At 33.4% G+C, this 20,920-nt stretch overlaps 3 protein-coding genes across 5 annotated transcripts; all 3 read left to right on the top strand.

Moving 5' to 3' along the window:
* The first annotated feature begins 1,504 nt into the window (after positions 1-1,504).
* LOC143577793 (uncharacterized) lies at positions 1,505-5,506 on the top strand. 2 transcript variants are annotated; one of them, XM_077061521.1, is made up of 9 exons: positions 1,505-3,105; positions 3,189-3,318; positions 3,448-3,546; positions 3,821-3,875; positions 3,966-4,115; positions 4,194-4,252; positions 4,847-4,981; positions 5,261-5,352; positions 5,435-5,506. In XM_077061521.1, exons 1-9 carry the CDS (start codon positions 1,588-1,590, stop codon positions 5,489-5,491), a joined length of 2,295 nt encoding a protein of 764 aa, XP_076917636.1. In that variant the 5' UTR covers positions 1,505-1,587; the 3' UTR covers positions 5,492-5,506. The 2 variants fall into 2 exon arrangements, with proteins under 2 accessions (XP_076917636.1, XP_076917637.1); XM_077061522.1 differs by lacking the exon at positions 3,448-3,546.
* A 1,296-nt stretch (positions 5,507-6,802) lies between these two features.
* LOC143577784 (uncharacterized) lies at positions 6,803-10,812 on the top strand. The gene is made up of 3 exons (XM_077061513.1): positions 6,803-7,264; positions 9,412-9,579; positions 10,462-10,812. Exons 1-3 carry the CDS (start codon positions 6,803-6,805, stop codon positions 10,648-10,650), a joined length of 819 nt encoding a protein of 272 aa, XP_076917628.1. The 3' UTR covers positions 10,651-10,812.
* A 2,078-nt stretch (positions 10,813-12,890) lies between these two features.
* LOC143577786 (putative galacturonosyltransferase 7) lies at positions 12,891-20,224 on the top strand. Of its 2 annotated transcripts, XM_077061515.1 has the most exons (9): positions 12,891-13,057; positions 14,991-15,061; positions 15,195-15,254; positions 15,920-15,965; positions 16,080-16,126; positions 16,554-16,852; positions 17,575-17,926; positions 18,881-19,405; positions 19,915-20,224. In XM_077061515.1, exons 1-9 carry the CDS (start codon positions 12,892-12,894, stop codon positions 20,176-20,178), a joined length of 1,830 nt encoding a protein of 609 aa, XP_076917630.1. In that variant the 5' UTR covers position 12,891; the 3' UTR covers positions 20,179-20,224. The 2 variants fall into 2 exon arrangements, with proteins under 2 accessions (XP_076917630.1, XP_076917631.1); XM_077061516.1 differs by lacking the exon at positions 12,891-13,057 and having other exon boundaries at positions 15,022-15,061; positions 15,195-15,277.
* The last annotated feature ends 696 nt before the right edge of the window (positions 20,225-20,920 follow it).

Genomic DNA, 20,920 nt, shown 5'->3' with positions numbered 1-20,920 from the left:
TTGTGTATTTTGTTCATTTTTGTCACTGTATCTTTGATCTCGGCATTGCGTCTTTTCATCATCTTTTTTTTTCTTTTCTTTTTTCTTTTTGTTTTATGGGAACGATGTTGGAACATTTTAGTTTTTTAATTTTTTTTCGTTTTTTATTTGTATTTTAAGTTATGATTTTTTTATTACCTTTTCTGAATTTATTTTTAAGAGTTTTTTTTGGGTTACAATCATTTTTGCACTTCTCAATTTTTTTCTCCTTTGTCCATTAAAATAATAAAAAAAAAATGCTAACATTTATACATTTATACTATTCTCACAATTTTTAATTCAAAAATTCTATATACTCTCCAAGAACCTCTAAACCGTCATTGTCATGCAGATGCTCATGGTAGTGGAACCAATTTACGCCATTTGAAATTTTATTAACCCCTAAATCTTCCCGCGTATGCTCTCAATCACCAACTTCTCACTAAATCTCAATCATCTCTCTGTAATTATCAATCAATCAATCAATTCAACGGCCTGAGTTAACTGGTAAGCTATTATTACTATTACTATTAATATTATTAATTTTATAGTTTCGGTTACATTCGTACTTAATAAGTTTGTTCGTACTGCGATTCTAAACCCTAACTCGTCCAATTGTTGAATTATCATCAGTTTGCTGAATAACTCAAGCTATCGGTCCAACGGATTCAAATACGGATCGTAATTAAGCTGGTGAGCTGATTCGGAACCATAATTAGTTGATTTTAATCGTTATGAGTTGATTTGTAAGCTGTTATTGTTAATGTTATAGCTCTGGTTCGATTCGTACGTAATAAGTTTGTTCGTACTGTGATTATGAAACCCTAACTCGTCCAATTTGAATTATCATCAGTTTGTTGAATAACTCAAGCAACAGGCTCAACGGATTCAAATCCGGAACCCTAATAAGTTGATTTTAATCGTTTTGAGTTGATTTGGAAGCTGTTATCATTTATAATTCTGGTTCGATTCGTACATAGTATATTTGTTTGCACTGCGATTAAGAATCCTAGGATGTACAAATAGGTCATGATGTGTTGCTAGTTCATAGTTTGAACTCTAGGTTTGCATTAGATTGTTTCCGGGAGCAGAATTTGCTAGATGTCATAGTTTTGTTTATTAATCGTTTATAATGTTTGTTAGTTGAGTTGATGCGCGAGTAGCTTGTTGATTTTTTCTTAATTTTGGTTTGGTGATCTACCTAGCTCTTTGTTCGAGATCTGCGGAATTGAGCTGAAGTAAGGACGAAGGAGATGGGACGAAGATTTTTAGATGATGTAAGCATCTGTTGGTACCTTTAATCATGTCAAATCGTTATTTACATCTCATTATTTTGATATAGGTTTAAAATTTGCTTATGAATTCTGTTTATATCTTAACATCAATGGACTGGAATTTGTTTAATCGTCTTTTAAATCATGCATTCAATGTTTTATGTTCGTCAACGATCACTTATAGTTGGATACTATCCTCTTTGCCTTTTGCCCCTAATTTCAGTTTGTCTATGTTTGTTCTGTTGTGTATATTCGATTATGCTTAATAGACCTAATAATTGTGTGATAGGATCATATGAGTGGGAATAGGAGTTTTGGTAGCAATTATAATCGATGCAGCCAAACGAGAAAGATATCGATAGGGGTCATGGTTGATTCTTCTGCCAAAATGAAGAGTCAAAATGTGAAAGGAGTTTTGACTGATTTGCAAACTTCAGAAGTCCCTACAGAAAGTATACATAAAGGGAAAGAAGGCATATCTCCAGATTTGGGAACACAAAACAAGCCTCCAGTTCAGGAATCATCTCAACAGGTTCATACAAAAACTCCGTATCAAAACATGTCATATTCAGAAGCAAATGATCATCAAAACAAGGTGTCAAGCTTCCCTTTGCAACCAAGTGGTAGCAAGAAAGTTGGTGGAATGGAGCCTGGTTCGTATTTTGCAAATCAGATGTTAAATCTGCAAGCCATGAATACTAGTGAGCTGAAATCAAAGATTAACAGTTATCAAAAGGAGAAAGAGTCTTCGTATGCAACTCCACAAAGAGAACTTGAGCCAAAGAAAGTAGTTACAGAGCAAGGAACAAGTGAAAGAAGAAACAGTGGGCCAGCAACATTAAGATTGAAAGTGCAAGAATTACTTGAAACTGTATGTTCACCTAATAAGAAACAGCCCAACTCTGAGACGTTTGAAATGGATGCAGATAACTCAAAGTCAAAACCAAAGCCCACGTCCACAACCGATGGAAATGACAGTTTGCACACAAGAAAAACCAACTCTCAGACTTTTGAAATGCGTGCAAATAATTTGAAGCCAAAGTCCACCACAGATGGAAATGATAGTTTGCATACAAGAAAAACCAACTCTGGAAGTCTGGATAAAATCAGGAGACCATTGACTCGATCCGTGACCGGAAAGAAATCTCAAGCTCAAAAGCCAACACCAAAAAAACAAACTCCATTGTTTCAATCTAAACAAGCTCAATTTGAAGAGAATGCATTCGCTTTTGTAGACACTTGGTCAAAGAGATCCACCACAGATCATGGTTTTAAAAGTTTTAAAAGAAAGGAAAGAGAGATATTTGGAACCAAAGTTCAAGACACTGATGGGAAGAAAACTAAAGCTGCTGCCATAAATGTGTCATTGTTTAAAAATAGAACACAAGACAGCGAGAAAGTTAAGCCAGATACAGAAATGAAAGAGAAAAAGCACCACCAATTTGGAGGTAATAACGGGTCGGGGTCATACAACGATGTGGATATAGATTCTTTTGCCAAAGATTCTTTAAAGGACAATGTAGACCCAACATTTGAGTTGAAAGCAGCTGTTAATATCTCATCCCCTGTCTTTCCAAAAAAAAATATCTCATCCCCTGTATCTTTGTTCCAACTCAACAAGGAAGACGCTGATGTTGATAGCCCACTGGAGAATGTTGATAGCCCGTTGGCGAATGTTGGTAGCCCGCTGGTGAATGTTGATAGCCCGTTGGAGAATGTTGGTAGCCCGCTGGAGAATGTCGATAGCCTGGTTGAGAACTCGTTTAGAGCAAAACGAACCCGTAGCTCAAACAGTAAAGGATTTTTCACAAAGGTAAACTAATCTATATCCTACAACTAGTGTCTTTTTTATCAGCTTATCATAATTTATATTTTCTTTAATATTTTTATATGTAGAATATTTCCATGGACCTTCAAGACTCTCCTGTCATAAAACCAGACCGTGAAGCAAATAAACGTTTTAGATCTCCAAGGAAAGTAGTAGAATCCGAGAGCTCTGAATCTGAAGATGATTCACCTATTAAAGGTACTCTTATGTTTATATGTAGTTTGCTATTAAAATGTCGTCTTCTTCAAGCGTAAGTGTAAAACTTAATACTAAAGAAAAATCATTTAGTTCAGTTTTGTTGAACATTCTTCTGTTTTGTAAATCTAGTGCCTGTTAAGTCTAGGAAATTTGAAGGAAATAAATGGTGTATATCACCATGTCAAGATGAGGATTCTGAAAGCTCTGAAGATGATTCGCCCATCAAAGGTATTACTAAAATTCTGTACTAAAATACTTGAAAGTCTTAAACTGATAGTGAATACTATGGACCATGCTTTGTGAGAATGTGAGATAGTGTATGCTTGATGATGATGATTATTGTGTATATTAAATTTAAGTTTTCATATATAATTGTGCCACGCTGTAAAGAGCATATTTTCAGTAATAGATTATGCTTATTTGGCTTGTCTTTGAAGTTTGATCCTATTTTTGTTTCCAGATCTGCATTATAACTTACTTAATAAGAGTAATTATTTTACAGGGGATAAAGATTGTGAAAAACTTGATGATTCTTCAGAACAGGATGGGTTTGCAAGGTAATTCATTTGAGTTTTAATAATAATTAATAAACGCTATGTTTCCCTTTATTTGATTATACTATACTCATTTTTACATATATTTTTCAGTGCTGTCAAGCTTTTTGCATTGGCCCTAGAAAGAGTTCAAAGCAAAATAAATGCAACCACTAATAAACAATCTGCTGCAATACTGTTGTCAGTTTCCAAGAACATACAGTCTCAGTTGCAAAATGCTGAAACCAAGATCCAAAATGAAGTGTAGGTGCTCTTTACTATCTTTTAAGTTTTAATGATTTGATTTTTTTCTCTCTCAAGGTTTTTGTGATTCTGTTTCAGTGGAAAGCTAACAAACCTTGGTAAATCCAAAAGAATGCATCCCGAAAACCAATACCAAGGTAATAATATACTATAACACCAAGAGTTGATGATCATTTAACTTATGGATGGTTTGATTTATATGTTTTGGTTTTAAGTCAAAAGTGTAAAATAAAAATATAGCTTAAAAGGGAAAGGTTCAAAAGGGTCAAAACTCGAAAGTCACATTAATACGTAAACCTTTTACATTATTTTGCTCAAAAGTTTAGATTTTTTAAATAACATAATTTTTGTAATTATATTTGACATGCTAATTACATATAAGAAAGTTTTAAGTTTTTTGGGAAAAAAGTTCCAACTTCCAAGTCAACCCAACTTTTCGTGTTTTCATTTAGACCCAATATGTATAAATGGGTTGATTTCGTATTTTATTTTTATCGGGTAAAATAAAAAAAAGTAACTAGAAAGGAAATGGGTCAAACGAGCCACCCAAAATGTTATTGAATCATTCATTCAGAAAGTTCCGTTATTATTGAATAATACAATTTATGTAATCATTCAACCGAACTTGCTTTGACGCCTATAAAAACGACCCATGTTGACCCGCATTCATTGACATACATTACCCGACCTGCCCGTATTCTACTTTCTAAGTTTTTTCCAAATCAATACAGAGCAACAAGAGCAGCTGAAGCACATATATGAGAAGTTTAAAGAAGATGTTGACCAACACCTTGAGAAGTGCAAAAACACACTTGAAGGACTAGAAGAACACCAAATTCAAGTCAGCAAAATGGTAGACAAACAAAGTAAGGTCTTCTTTTTCTAAATACTTATTATACGACACTTAGACAGATGAAATAAAGTAGTTTAATATTATAGGTAGAGATAGCAGTTTCAAGTAACCTGTTTAAGAATGATTTATGTTTTATCTAAAAACTGGTCAAACGGGCTGTCGGGCTGAAAGTACTTGCCAATTTTCAATTCATATAAAGTTGAAAAGTTCACTGAATGTTGGTTTCGTTTACAACCGTAATTAAAATTATGCAAACTGCTAATTATTGGAGATTCGGTATTTATGTTGATAGGGGTGTCACACAAAAAGTTTCTCATGCAAACCGAAAAATTGATTGAGGAACAGCTTAATGATGCTCAGAAAAGACTTGCAGATGTTCACAGGGTAAGCTCCTTATTTATTATTATTAAAGGCTGACCAACATATTTCTACATATATTCTGTGTTGACTTTTCTTTTGGTTGCAGATGGCGAAGGAGAAGATGTTTAAGCTCAAATACGGCATAGCTGAATGCCTAAAATAAGGTGTACTCAATTGAAATTACTGTTAGCATATTAGATATATTACTTCATTTTCCAAGTCATATGTTTTGAAAGACTTTGTTTTCTTCTTTTCCTAAGTTTACAGTACATGTAATTGAGTTTACAGCAATGTCATTTTGTGGCAAATTGGCAATGGTGGTGGATGCTAAAGTTAACTTGAAGATAAAAAAGTATTATGATTGGTGGTATCATCTTCCGAAAACAGTACATTGTAGTTGGCTCGGGTTTGTTTGATTTGGTTATGGTTTAAAACCGAATCTACAATTGGTATTTCTTTTTTAGATTTTCATAATCGATTGATGTAGTTACAAAAGGTTTCATTTTCTTCGGTTATATGATAAGATGGCTCGGTAAATCGTTAGTCTTGAGCATGAATTAATTCAAAGAACATACATTAGTACATTCATATTCATGTTCATGATTTATAAATACTATTTTTGGTGTTTCTACAGTTTATGCATGTGCTGTTCAACACACAGTCTGTATGACTATATCTATATGTAACAACAATAACTACATCAACACTTTTATATATTGTTTTAATCGTAACACATAAAGCAATTATGTAACTATTTACCTCACTCTCTTTCTAACTCTCATTACATCTAACATTTCTATAGTCAGACCGATACACCTTACCACACTCTTTATCCAACTCTCATCATACGTTTCAAGCTCTTGATGTATATACATTACATGGTTCTTACAATTGTCTACTTAAAGTTTAATTATGTTATAAAAAATACTTATTTAATATTAATACTAATATAAATTTCATAGCTAAAAAACCGCAAGTGGCATACTATTATGCTAACAATACACAACTGATGGATCATACCGAGCATATAACAAAGAAACGGTCAAACAAAGTTGCATGACGTGTTACACCGGCACGTCGTACATGCCGTAATGTTTATATGGACTGTATAAGGTATTCGTTCAAATCAAACGATTCATATAATATGTTAGGGTGCTAGACTAACACAAATTAATTAATAGGAAAACGCGAAATCCCGACATGGTTATAGTGTCATACAAGTATACACCCCTGACCCCATCTATGTAATCTAAACATTTGATTTTCTATTTATATATATATGATTAACTAGTCTAATTATATTTAAAAAAAATCATTTATTAATATTTTTTTAATTTTATTTTTATAAAACAATTTAATCACTTCCAAAAATCAAATCCATCAAACATTCAAACCCCCACTCCACAACTCACATCCACACAACTCCCGTACAGATGACAAAATCAATCCACGTGGACGTCACTCCCGTCGGAAAATGACGTCACACTCATTACCACTACCATTACCATTACCACTCACTCCGGTAAACTATTTTCCCGCCACAATAACAATAACAACTTATCCACCAACACACATCCACAAACCACCACCAATAACCATCACATCATCATTTAAACCATCAACACCTCAATTTCACACATTCTCTGCATCATCTTCCAACGGAGATTATACCGAATCACAACAATTGGAGCCTGAACCGGAACCTGAACCGGAATTGGAATCTGAACCGGAGACTGGTGATGCGAGTGGAATTGAAGTGGAGATTGAGAAGGTGAGTAGTAACCGTCGGGTAATTAGGTCAAAGGTGTTGATTGAGGCGAGTCTAGAAACGGTTTGGGGGATATTAACGGATTATGAACGGTTGGCGGATGTTATACCGAGTCTGGTTGTGAGTCAGGTGCTTGATAAGAGCGAAAACTTTGCTCGGCTTCTTCAGGTACAGATTAGATTGTTGTTACGAGTGTAAACGAGCTAGAGCTTGTTTTGTTTTGACTTATGAGTGCTTGAGTAGGGCGAGCGAGTTGTTTTTTCAAGCTTGAGCTCGGCTTCAATATTATTTATTAATAATTGAGTTATAAGGTAGATTTAAAATGCAAAAGGGAGACAAAAATGGGAAGAAAGGATTTGTGAAAAAAAGAAAACCCTCAAAAAAGAATTCAAAAAAAAAAAAGATCATAACTCAATATATAAATAAAAACGAAAAAAAATTAAAAAACCAAAATGTTTTCCCCGTCATTCCCGTTCTAAAAAAACGACGAAAAGACACAATGCCGAAAATGAACAAACAACACAATGATACACAAAAAGAGACATAATAGATCACAAATATAACACAATGCTGAACAAAATATGACACAATGCTGAGTAATATAACACAATATCAAGGAAAAAAAAGACACAATCAATGACGAAAATACACACAAAACACAATGATAAACAAAAAGACACAATGATTTTTCCCTCAACATTGTGTTTTCTTTTTTTAGAGAACGCGGAAGATAGTGGAAACATTTTTATGCTTTTGCTCTTTCTTTTCTTTTTTTATTAAATTTTGAGTTATGATTTTTTTTACTTTTTTTTAGTGGTTTTTTTGTGTGGCTATAAATTCTTTTCATCATTCTCATTTTTGTCCCCCTTCGTAGAATAACTTGACCCTTGAGTTATATACGCTAATTATTAATATATGTTTTGAGAAAAACCTTAAATCGGCTCGTTTAAGTTTTTTTTTAAAGTATATAAAATTAATTAAAAACGGATACAAATTAATAAATAAATAATAAACGAGCCAAGTTTGAGCTTGAAAAATTGACTCACTAGCCCAACCCGAGCTTTAGAATAAAGAGCTCGTGAGGCGTTTTTTAGAGCTCGAGGCGTTTTTTTAAGCTTGAGCTAGTCTTGTTTATTATGTTTATTATTTATTAATTGAGTTATATACTTATTATTTTTATATGTTTTGAGAAAAACCTTAAATCAGCTCATTTTAAGTTTTTTTTTTCCAGTATATAAAATTACTCAAAAGCGGATACATTAATAAATAAATAATAAACGAGCCGAGTCTGAGCTTGAAAAAATGACTCACGAGCCCAACTCGAGCTTTAGAATAAAGAGCTCGTGAGGCGTTTTTTAGAGCTCGAGGCGTTTTTTTAAGCTTGAGCTAGTTTTGTTTATTATGTTTATTATTTATTCATCGAGTTATATACGTTACTTATTATTTTTATATGTTTTGAGAAAAACCTTAAACCAGCTCTTTTAAGTTTTTTTTTTCATTATATAAAATTACTTAAAAGCGAATACATTAATAAATAAATAATAAACGAGCCGAGTCTAAGCTTGAAAAAATGACTCACTAGCCCAACTCGAGCTTTAGAATAAAGAGCTCGTGAGGCGTTTTTTAGAGCTCGAGGCGTCGGCTTGTTTTGAGTTACGAGAGGTCGAGCTTGGCTTTTGAGTCGTTTTTTCAAGCTTAGGGTCGGCTTGCTTATTATTTATTAATTAAGTTATATGCGGTTTTTTATTATTTTGATGATATGCTTTGAGAAAAATCCTAAACGAGCCAAAGCTCGCTTGTTTTGACTTATGAGAGCTCGAGCTTGGCTCGTGAGTCGTTTTTCAAGCTCAGTATCGGCTCGTTTGTTATTTACTAATTCATTTATATATGGTTTTTATATTTTTATTGAAAATACTTACATGAGCCTAAGCTCGGCTTGTTTTGACTCAAGAGAGCTCAAGCTCGACTCATTTATCATTTACTAATTAAGTTATATACATTTTTTTTGTTATTCTTATATGTTTTGAGAAAGTCCTAAAACGAGCCTAAGCTTGGCTTGAGCTCTTGTAGTACCTTAAACGAGGCAAAGCTTTCTCGAACTCGGCTGTGCAATGTGAAACTAATACATAGAAATCCAAAAGAGGCAAAACTTAAAAATACATAAGCCTCGTTAAGGATCGACGAGCCTAAACGAGCTTACCATACTAGGCTCAAGCTCGGGCTCGATAATAAACTGCCTTTATTTGAGGCTCAGGCTCGGCTCAAGCTCGAAAAAGCTCATTTATATTTGTTTGTACCTGAATTTGGGTTTACAGATTGGGCAGCAAAATCTGGCATTTGGGTTAAAATTTAGTGCTAAAGGGGTGGTTGATTGTTATGAACAAGATTTTGAAGTTCTTCCATATGGTCAAAGGCGTAATATAGAGTTTAAGATGATTGAGGGTGATTTTCAGCTATTTGAAGGAAAATGGTCCATTGAGCAGGTCCGCCATTCTCTTTTATAACCGAATCATAACCAAAATAACTGCAAAAAAAAAAAAAAAAACAGAACCGATTTTGAGAAATCGATGGTTCGGTTATGATTTTTATGATATCCTACTTTCCTAAATCGGTTATATATGTTTTGCTATAAATTATTAATAAATAAATATATTATATGCCTCGAGTTTTGTTGTAATTTTTATAAATAACATTATTAACTATTAGTTGTTGCTTATTCACCTTTGTAATTAAAACGAGCGAGGTTATAGGTTCGTTCTAGCTGATAACCGACCCAACGCATGCTCGACCTAGAATAAATGGTGTTTGTGATTTGCTTATTAAAACGGTTTGTCTGCTTCAATGCATTTTGGTACAACGATAAGCCGTTCTGAGGGTGTTTGAGATTGCTTATCCTATTTTCGTAGATCGGTTATGGTTATGTATGTTTATAAATATTTGACATTAAAACCGACTTTTACATTTTTTATAAAATACGCCTCGAGTCTGATTGTAATTTTTATAAATAACATTATTAACATATTCGTTGTTGCTTATTCTCCTTTGTAAATTAAAATGAGGTTATAGGCTTGTTTTAGCTGATAACCGACCCGACCTGACCCATGCTCGACTCAGAATGAAGTGGTGTTTATAATTTGCTTATTAAAACGGTTTAACTGCTTTATTGCATTTTTGGTACAACGATAGCCGTGAGGGTGTATGAGATTGCTTATCCAAACCGCGCATCTAATTATTTGCGAGTGAAATAAGTTTTTTTAGATAAACACACTCATATTTAATAAGCAATCCCAGACACCTCCTCTAGATAATTAATGGAGATTTTTGTATTTACTTTCAATGGTGTTATAAACTTATTAATGGTGCAGTATGAACAAAGTGGTTTTGAATCCGGTCAACAATACAATACAACTCTATTATACATGGTTGAAGTAGAGCCGAAAATGTGGTTGCCTGTTCAACTTGTTGAAGGCCGGATCTCCCGAGAGATTCAAGTGAACCTGTTTAGCATTCGAGAAGAAGCCCGAAGAATATCTGATAGTATTTCTTCTGGTTAGTGGTTTTTTTGTACTTAAAATTATTCTTATGTATTCATAACATACAACTACATGTGTTATTTAATATAGTTGTTCTACTGTTAGTAAAAATGATATTTGACAGTGATATAATAATGAATATATGAGTTTAGCTTTATAATAAAGTTTTCACCTAAACATAAAAGTTTGTGTTCTATGTAATGAACCTAAACATAGTTTTTCATATATATGTTTATATATATATGACAAACCTGTTTTATGAGAGGCATCATTCTGTTATAGTTTTTTACTCGATCGGGAAGTAAATGTTAACAATACAATTTGGTAATCAAGATCGATAAAGAGAAGAAAAAATAATTTTAAACCTTCGATCCTTTCTCATTCATCGACCTCTGTTAACATAGAACCGGAAGTAACCGAGTTATACAAAGGGCCCTATACTATTCACAATTCCACTTAAGTCCTACACTATTAATACGGTAACAGTAAATATTTTATTGGATTGGACGCGACTTTTTTACTTAATAATCATGTAACATATATGCTAAATTCAGTTATGACTGCCACATGACATACCCCCCGTACCACCACCACCTTGGTTGTAAACTATATTGTAAATACTTATGAATGGCCTTTCACTAGGATGCTAAATTTTAGAAAGTTTGGTACATACTTTTTCACTCAATAATTCTTATAAAAATGGTTTATAAATAGACCCACTTGAGTTTCTTGTTTCCCTAAAATCCAAGAGAGATACAAACAAGCAAATCTCAATATGCCATGAATACCAATGGTCAAAAGACTATGTGTGTCCACTAATTTAGGCATGAGAAGGGAAAAAAACAAGATGAAAAAGATAGTGAGTATGAAGATAAATACTTCACTATTTTAACTTCATTCCTGATTTGACAACAGGCGGTCTTTATATAAATTCCGTTTCATTATTTTTAGTAGCTTCCTATTATCTTACATTACCCTCAAAAGTATACACCACCTTGCCTATCACGTCATACGGCTTGTATGAATTTATTAGCGATCACATCATTTATTTTTTTGTTAGTAAAGAAAAATCTTGTTGGTCGTATGATTTGGGGTCATATGATTTGGCCTTCATACAATCCTATCACATCATACGGCTTGCACAACTTTATCGACGATCACACCATTCATTTTTTTGTTAGTAAAGAAAAATCTTGTTGGTCGTATAATTTGGGGTCGTATGATTTGGCCTTCATACAATCCATATGCCTTTTTTCATCATGTCATACAACATGTATGACTACCAAAATAGCTTGTTTGACCACTTTCACCGTACACGTTGTATGACATGTCAGTGATGTCTGGATAACGTGTTAGCTGTGTTTGATTTCTATTAATTTTACCAAATAGTTTAATTTTCAGTGTTTTTAAGTTTTGATGAAAAATTAAGAGAACTATATATACACCATATCCACAATTCAAAAGTCAAGCGATTTTGGTTATAATATTATGATCAATAAACAAATTATAAACGAGGGAAGTGAAAAGGGCCTGCAAGTCATAACCTAGTTGTATTGGGTGTGTAAAAAAGAAAATTCCCAAAATGAACCACTTGAAGAGAGAGAAAAAAAAAAATGGCTTACAAATCTTCAATATTCCCAAGATGTCCCAAGAAATTTGGACAGGGGTGACACTTTGGGTAGCGTTCCGACGAGATTTCTTGACAAATTAAAATCTGATGCGTGTAAAGAATCTAACATGTCCAGCCAAAAAGTTTAAAAGTTGAGGGAGCCGTCCATATTTTCTCACTAAATCTTCTCCTCAAAAACAGTCTTCCCAGACGGTATTTTTTATGTTTTCTGTCTGATCCGTACATATTCTCAACTTTTTAAAAAAGGCGCCCCTTAACTTCTATATACCAAGACGCATTTGAGAAACATTTGTTCTAAAGAGACGAGATTGTTATGTGCTCTTATTAACACATAGATTATGTGGAGAACCATCTTTATGGTTCTAGCATTTTATTATTCTTACACACACAATCACACTCCTAATTTGCACCGTAACAATAACAATCGCTACCGGTACCAAAAACGCTCATCCTAGTCCAAACCGTCTCTCTAAAACAATGGGGCTATATATGCACTTACCCAAAATTAGAGGCTAGCTTTTGTAACTTCTTCTCGACACTATCATTACTTTACTTCAACCTCCAATAAATAGACTGAAGCAGATGCGAATACACGATAATAATATACATACAGGGAATGAACAACAGTAACTATGAAGACTGGTGCAGTTTCATTATCATTACACAACACCACCACCAGTACACCAGTGAAGAAACGATGGAGTTGGCTTGTAATCGCAGTGTTAGGTCTCGTTTTGCTCTCAATGTTCGTTCCTCTTGCTTTCTTACTAGGTCTCCACAACGGATTTTACTCCACAGGTACTCCAATTTGCCCTAATTCCGTACAGGATTCATTAGATCTGGTTCGTTAGTGGATTCGTAGTGTTCGTTGCTCAATTCATGCTTATTCAACTGCTCCGATCCAGTCTGATTAGTATAATTGCATTATTGGTATCGAGTGTAGTGATTAGTACAGCGGATGAGTGAGTGTAGTGATTAGTACTTCAATTTGCCCTAGATTTGTTACACGATTGATTAGATCTGGTTCGTTAGTGGATTTGTAATGTTCGTTGTTCAATTGATGCTTATTCAACTGCTCCGATTCAGTCTGATTAGTATAATTGATGTTCGTGTATGCTTTGTGTATTGTTAACATTATTATTATTAGTATAGTAGTGTAGTGATTAGTACAGCGGATTTTACTTCAATTTTACGCTAATTGTTGGACCATATCATTTGTGGGTGGTGCATGGGCAGGGTTGGCCACCAAACGACGCAGCCGATCCCAGTCTTGAGGACAAGACTGTTTTGAAGGGGGGAGTAATGATAGGAATCATGCTCAAGTTCTAGTTTAAATATCATTTGTCTATTTTGGGAGGGGTCAAGTGCAAGTTATATTTCTATAAATAGGGATAAATAGCTAATAAGGAGAGGAGAGTAGGTTTATGTTTAGGATGGCATTGCCATGGCTCCTGCTTATGCAGTGAGAGAGGGCTCGGCCCGGGAATCTATTGTAACTCTTCTATACATTTTCATTAATACTATCGTTCGGTTCTTTGTTTACCTTATTCTATTCTCTAATCTAAATTAACCACAATCATAATCTCTCAAACCCTAACAAAAACAGTTCCAGATGATTTCGGATTTGGATAGTGATTTGTGTAATTGATGTTGCATATGCTCTGTTTCGATATGTGTCTTGTTAATAAGATCAGTTTTGTTGCATTATAGAGAATAGACTGTGCTTCTAGGTTTTCTACTGTTTGCTACTCAGATCTGAACTGGTTTTGTAGTTATATTTGTATTTGATTATCTCAGTTGTTATTATAGAGTTCCAGGTGATTTCGAATTTGGATCGAGGTAGCGATAAATGCAATTGCTGTTCGTTCATGCTTCGGTTTGATCTAGGTTTTCTACTGTTTGCTACTCAGATCTAAGCTGTTTCATTAGTGAACTTGTAATGTTCTTCTATCAATTGATGCTTATTCAGCTGTTGTTCATCTAGTCATATCTGTGATCTAATCTAACAGTTCCAGATGATTTCGAATTTGGATCGAGTGTGGTGATTTATGTAGTTGCTGTTGTATATGCTCTGTTTCGATCTGCATCTTGCTAATAATATCAGTATTGCTGCATTATAGAGTATAGACTATCCTTTTAGGTTGCTACAACCTGCTGATCAGATCTACACTGTTTTTGTTATTATTTTTGTATTTGATGGTCTGAGATTCAGATGAGTGCACAGGTTTAGTCAGATTTTTTCAACTCTAGTATGAAGCGGAATTTAAGAATCTAGATCTGAAATTATGAATTGTTCGAATGTGAGCCAAGTTGCTAGCGAGCTACTTGAGATTGGATCTATAAAAAGCTCAAAACGAGCCTAGCTTTTTCAAGCCCGAGCCTCAAAAAAGCTCCTTTGGTTATTTAGCCAGGCTCGAGCATTGTATGGGAACCTCGATTAGGCTCGCCAAGCCTTAATGAGCCTTATGCATTAATTTTACACTTCAAAGCCGAGCTTGAGTTGAGCTTTGGCTTGATTAAGGTACTACACGGGCTCAAGCTTAGGCTTGTTTAAGATTCTTCTCAAAATATATAAAAATAGTTAAAAACAAATGTAAATTAATTAATAAATAATAAACGAGCTGAGCTCGAACTTCAGGAGAAGAGCTCGAAACAAGCTTACTACACCTTTTGGTATGCTTTCTGGACAGTGAATGCGAACTTACTACACATTTGGATATGCTTTTTGCAGGGTATGATACTGAGAGAAGGAGATCTGGTTCATCAAGAAAGGATGCAAATTTAGATTCACCGTTAATTAAAGTAAGAACGTATTCTCACACTTGTTAATTATGCTTTATGTTTAATGACTTTAATCATCCACACAAAGAAGGATGAAAGCCTGCAATCGAACAATGTATCGCCCCCCCTGAATCATAATATGTAATATGTGCAGGGAGGGATATCAACACGTGCAAATGAAATTTTGAGAAATCTTGGACCAACTCTTCCAAAGGTTCATTGCATACTGCTTTGATGGTTAAGACTCAACTTTTGTACTATTAGTATTAATCTGTTGGCAATTCACCAATGAGTAGCTATGTTAAAATCTGGTTATTATGCTATGTATTGTGAATAATAAAAACGTGATATATTTTTAGCAGTTTAGATCTGTCAAGTTATTTGCGATTTGCTCAAGTACTTTTATATATTTCAAGTATGGTTATCTAAGATGTTAGACCGAGAGTAAGTGTTAGCATGTGAACTCTGAAATATTATGTCTCATCATATAACTGAATTGCATTTTGTTTGTTACCTTTTGTACCTGTTTTCAAGTCTGGTTTCTAAACTGAATAGTTATGTTGCATAACTCCACTCTTAGACTTAAAAAAATAATTATATTCATTTGCTACTTATGTACAGTCTTTTTCAGGATAGACTTGTATGCTGAATTATAATGCATACATATTGAAAGTTTGAATCTTCTTGCATTGATTCCATCAAGTATATTTATTTGCTACTATGAATTCTCACTCTTTTCAGGACTGGTTTCTGAACTAAATAATGATGCATTAATTTAAGATTTTTTTTTGCACTGAGAATATATGCTTTAGTTTAGAAAAAAAGGAACCTAGAGATGATTAAGCTGTTTATCTCACTGTTACACATTTTTTTATTCAGGATTTTGGAAGGAAATATGTCAAGGAAACTGAAAACAAAACTACTGGTAATTCATTGTTCTTAGAATGTGTTCATTTTGCACTTTCAAACACCAATTTTTTTTCGTTGCCTTTCAGCCACCATAGATAAAACTGCTTATGCATCCTTGAAATAACTGCAGGTTTTGCTGTACCTACACAAGTATCAAATCCACCTCCAAAAAGAGAAGTATGCATATTTTTTTAATGAATTTTAAGGGGACTAACTTCATATATACATTTCTGAATTCATAGTATCATATTTACCATCGAAACACCAAAAATATACTATATTTATTCGACTCATAACAAATAAAATGAAAGCAGTTGCCTGTATCAGTTTGTTTCACTGAATTGATGATTATGAAAACAGCATTATTACTTTGAATCGTCTCAAAAAATAATGTCGTCTTTATTTATATTGTTGTATTTACTGAAACAAGCTGTTATCACTAATAAGTAACTAGATTTATTTAGTGTACTTAAAGGGTAATATAATATTATGAAATTTAGAAGGATGTATATGAAGTTATGAACTTTAGAAGGATATATTGTCGAAATGCTATTTAAGTTTACACTGATTGTATATGTTTTAATAAATTAATATTGTCATCTAGACTGTTGGAGTTGGTTCATCAGCAGAAGGCCCTAAAACAATTCAAGTCATTGGTGATAGTGATAAAATATGTGAAATAAAATTTGGGAGCTATTGCTTATGGCGTCAACAACATAGAGAAGAAATGAAAGATTTGATAGTGAGAAAAATGAAAGACCAGCTTTATGTGGCTCGAGCTTATTATCCCAGTATTGCAAAGATTCCAAAACTCGACCAGTTTTCACAAGAAATGAAGCAAAATATTCAAGAATTTGAACGCATTCTCAGTGAAAGTACTTCAGATTCAGATCTTCCACCACAGTAAGTTCTTAAGAATATCTTTATTGTTTCTTTATTATAAGGGAAACCACATGAAATAAAGCAAAGCTTTATAAACTAAATTGACAAATAAGATGTCTTGTCAGCAATTTTTGAAAAATTACCCAAAATTGGTCTGCTACTTGTTTAACAGGTCATACATAAGTAAACGAATCCAACGTTCAGTGAACAGTTTTGTTTATGTCCATTTAATAAACAAACGGACATGAACTTAAAAATTGTTCACTTAGTTGAATGAATGGACATGAACACGTCTCATTTGTCGACTTATGTACATGAGCGTTTGCTCATTTGTTTATACATTCGTTAGTTTACGTTTGCAAATATATTCGTTTAACTTTTTTTGAACACGGCACAACTTAGTCTGGTTTTAATACTTTTTAGACCCAACACATTGTTCTTCACATTACCTTTAGCTAGTTTTAGCTCAGTTATGTTCGCTCGTTTACGTTTGTGAACTGTTCATTTACTCTGTCAACGAACGAACATAGACGAACACGTACATGTTCGTTTTGTTAATTTGATCGTTTGTTTGGTTAAAGTCAAACGAACAAACGCGAACATTCCTTGTTTATGTGCACTTACAAGCCTTGACGTTGTAACGATCAGTAAATAAAATGCAAGTTGGTTTCTGGAAAACCCGCAAAGTTTGTTTCTATACTTTTAATTCCCATTCACTAAATAAAATTTTTGGGCCAATTCAGGGTTGAGAAGCAGATACTAAAAATGGAAACTACAATCACTAAAGCAAAAGCAGCCGTTGTTGAGTGTCACAATGTTAACAAAAAGTTAAGTCAGTTAGTTGACTTAACAGAAGACGAGGCCAACTTTCACATGAAACAGAGTGCTTTTCTTTACCAACTAGCAGTCCAAACAACACCAAAAAGTCTGCATTGTCTGTCAATGAGACTAACTGTTGAGTATTTCAAAACTTCACCAGTTGATGCTGATGTGTCAGAGAGTTTGTTGAATCCGGACCTGCATCACTATGTTATGTTTTCCAACAACGTTCTTGCATCATCAGTGGTTATCAATTCGACTGTTATGCATGCAAAAGTATGTTCTCGTTACTATCTTTTAAACTACTTATTAGAGGTGGCAAAATTGGCAGTTTCATACATATCCGTATAAAAGTTCAAAACAAATATTTAATTATTTATATGTATATAAATTTCAAAATATCATATTGATCCTTTCAAAACACTAAAATACTTATATATTTCTATTTCATAGTAAGTTTCATGGATTGGTTACTTATAAGTGATATAACAGCTTGTTTCCTATTCATTTACTCAGTGAAACAAACTGATTTTATGTTATTTACTATGAAATAAGTAAACATTATATATTTAGTTTTTAAAAGCTAAATATGATATCTTGAAACATTAAGATATCAACTATTAGAAATTTAGAATGATATAACTGAAACTAATCCAAAATTCTATAATATAAATAATAATATATTTTTAAAAAATAAAATGATTTTGGAGGTTTTAAACATTAAAAGTACACCGTGGGTGTTTTTTTACATGTCTGGCCCGTCTTTTAACCCGTTAGAGATGCTATATATATATATATATATATAGGGTAAGGCTAAAATGAAAACCCACTTGAGTTGGAAAAACCCGCGAAAACCCTAAGTAACATCGTTTTTTTTTTGTTACATGTAATATATGTTGTAACATTTAATACAAAACATCGAAACATCAAAAAAAAATGTTTTGCTATTTTTTAACATTTTTTTACTAATTTTTATATATGTTTTCAGGAGAGAGAAAAAGTTATATTTATATTTACATTTTTTATTCACTTTAATTGTGGACCACAAGATTTAAACATTAATTAAAAACATGTGGTTGAAAATGGGTTTCTAGAGTTTTCACAACTCAAGTGGGTTTTCATTTTATACTTAGCCTATATATATATATATATATATATGAAGTAAATGGGTCAAAACTGCCACCTGTGATATCTTTTTCTATATCAGAGGCTCATTAATATTGTTTTCAGGCTAGTAGGAAGCAGGTGTTTCATGTTTTAACAGATAAGCAAAGCTTCTTCTCCATGAAAATGTGGTTCTTTACTAACACCTACAAGGATGCAACAGTTCACGTATTGAACATTGAAGATCCCGACCTTCTAGCAGGCCAACCGCCTTCTCAGTTCTCAGCGCACCAAGAGTTACGTGTCTCTTTCCTCTCCACTTCTGAAAGTAGAACCGAGTACATATCCACGTTTTCTCAATGGCATTACACCCTACCAAAACTATTTCCAACTTTGAAGAAAATCGTTGTTCTTGATGATGATATTGTTGTGCAACGCGATTTATCAGCCTTGTGGAACCTTGACATGAATGAAAAAGTCATTGGTGCGGTGCGTTTCTGTGCGGTGAAATTCGGTGCGATTAAAAAATATTTGGGGAAAGAAAGCTTTGATGGCAATTCGTGTACGTGGATGTCCGGGTTAAATATTATTGATTTGGTTCGGTGGAAGGAACACGATGTTACTAAAATGTATCAGAGTTTGGTGCAAAAGGTGAGTTATCTTTTTTAATCTATTTCATCATTTGATAAATTTTGCTTGTCTGTAAATTGAGGTGGGAATTTTGACCCGTTAATTTGTAAATGGGCCGGTTCGGGTTATAATTTCTCTAAAAGGGTTAAACAAAAACTATCTAAATATGAAATGTGATATTTGGCACAAACTGTTTTCTAAAAAAATATTTTATTCTTAACAAACCGTGTTTTGAATCGCCGGTTTTAACTTAAACATGGGTTGTGTCAATATGGTTTGACCTGAAACATTTTTTCCAAGATTATGCATTTTTTTAGCAGTAATTAGCGTGCCAAATATGAAGAAAAAGTTATATTATTGAATAATAATGTAGCTTTTTGAATAGAGTGACGATATACACTTTGGGTGAATTTCAACCCGTATGATATAAAACATCACCCGAATCGACCCATAGAAAACTTAAAACGGGTCAAAAATGCCACCTCAAGTATCGTGATGACCTTGACCATAACCTTTTTCTTTGTGAACAGCATTTGACCAAAACAACAACACTAGGAGCAACCATGTTGACTTTTCAAGGTTTACTTACGCCACTTGATGACACGTGGGTGTTATCGGGACTGGGTCATAATTATGGTATAACTAATGAAGCTATTACCAAAGCAGCTGTATTACACTATAATGGCAACATGAAACCCTGGCTTGAACTCGGTATTCAAAATTATAAAATTCACTGGAGAAAGTATTTAAACCCTGATAACCGTTTCTTGACCGATTGCAATGTCAACCCGTGACCTTGATTGACCTTTTCATTCAAATTCTTTTAAATGGAAGAAATAGAAAATGTGAGTCTGCAAATGCTGATCTGGCGGTCTGCGTGTATTTCCGGTTATTTGGACTAGAATTTTGTCGAAATGAAGAGGAGATTGCAGTTGTTATTGATGGTAATATGAAGAACTGCTTTGTAGTTGGCTTTTTGTTTGTGTCAAAGTTAGGTAGAAATGTGATTACTGTTAAAATCGTTTTTTTTTATTTTATATATTTTATTTTGTTTATTCACGATTGTTATATTTATTTGGTTAGTATTTGTTTGTACTTTGTATTTATGGTTTTAAGGATATTATGGTGATCAAGGGATAGCAAATAACTCAATTACTTTGTGTGTACCTTTAAGATTCTTTTTTTATATTTATAAATTGTTAGTACATGTTACCGGAAAAACTTAGGGGCCATAAATACTGAGTAGGGATTCAGCCCGATCAGGTAAAACAATGTTGATGAGGTTCGCAAGCTTATGCTCAAGCTTGACTAAAGTTCTACTTGAGTAGCTTAGTATGACAAATTGATTAGACTCAAGTATTTATGAAGTTCTTAAGAGTATATTGTTATCCGGGATTGCCTCAACTCGATTGACCCATATAGAGGGGTACATTTAGTAGATTTTGTTAGTTTGCTGGAAATTTATGGGCAGAGTTACTGAATTGTTTAATGTTTTGAGAAGAGATTGGATTCTAATTTTTCTTAAAATGATAAAGA

Source organism: Bidens hawaiensis, unplaced genomic scaffold, assembly GCF_021521415.1.
Source record: "Bidens hawaiensis isolate Kalapana, Puna unplaced genomic scaffold, B.hawaiensis_p1.1 tig00028802_1, whole genome shotgun sequence".
Lineage (NCBI taxonomy): Eukaryota > Viridiplantae > Streptophyta > Magnoliopsida > Asterales > Asteraceae > Bidens > Bidens hawaiensis.
This window is presented reverse-complemented; position numbering and strand designations above follow the sequence as displayed.

What these genes read in the sequence shown, in the direction of transcription:
- LOC143577784 (XM_077061513.1), top strand. Translation starts at nt 6,803, where the DNA reads ATGACGTCACACTCATTACCACTACCATTACCATTACCACTCACTCCG. An exon ending in ACTTTGCTCGGCTTCTTCAG is followed by an intron (nt 7,265 to 9,411) that starts GTACAGATTAGA and finishes TTGGGTTTACAG; the next exon opens with ATTGGGCAGCAAAATCTGGC. An exon ending in GAAAATGGTCCATTGAGCAG is followed by an intron (nt 9,580 to 10,461) that starts GTCCGCCATTCT and finishes TTAATGGTGCAG; the next exon opens with TATGAACAAAGTGGTTTTGA.
- LOC143577786 (XM_077061515.1), top strand. Translation starts at nt 12,892, where the DNA reads ATGAAGACTGGTGCAGTTTCATTATCATTACACAACACCACCACCAGT. An exon ending in TAGATTCACCGTTAATTAAA is followed by an intron (nt 15,062 to 15,194) that starts GTAAGAACGTAT and finishes TAATATGTGCAG; the next exon opens with GGAGGGATATCAACACGTGC. An exon ending in ATCCACCTCCAAAAAGAGAA is followed by an intron (nt 16,127 to 16,553) that starts GTATGCATATTT and finishes ATTGTCATCTAG; the next exon opens with ACTGTTGGAGTTGGTTCATC.
- LOC143577793 (XM_077061521.1), top strand. Translation starts at nt 1,588, where the DNA reads ATGAGTGGGAATAGGAGTTTTGGTAGCAATTATAATCGATGCAGCCAA. An exon ending in AGATGATTCGCCCATCAAAG is followed by an intron (nt 3,547 to 3,820) that starts GTATTACTAAAA and finishes ATTATTTTACAG; the next exon opens with GGGATAAAGATTGTGAAAAA. An exon ending in CAAAATGGTAGACAAACAAA is followed by an intron (nt 4,982 to 5,260) that starts GTAAGGTCTTCT and finishes TTATGTTGATAG; the next exon opens with GGGTGTCACACAAAAAGTTT.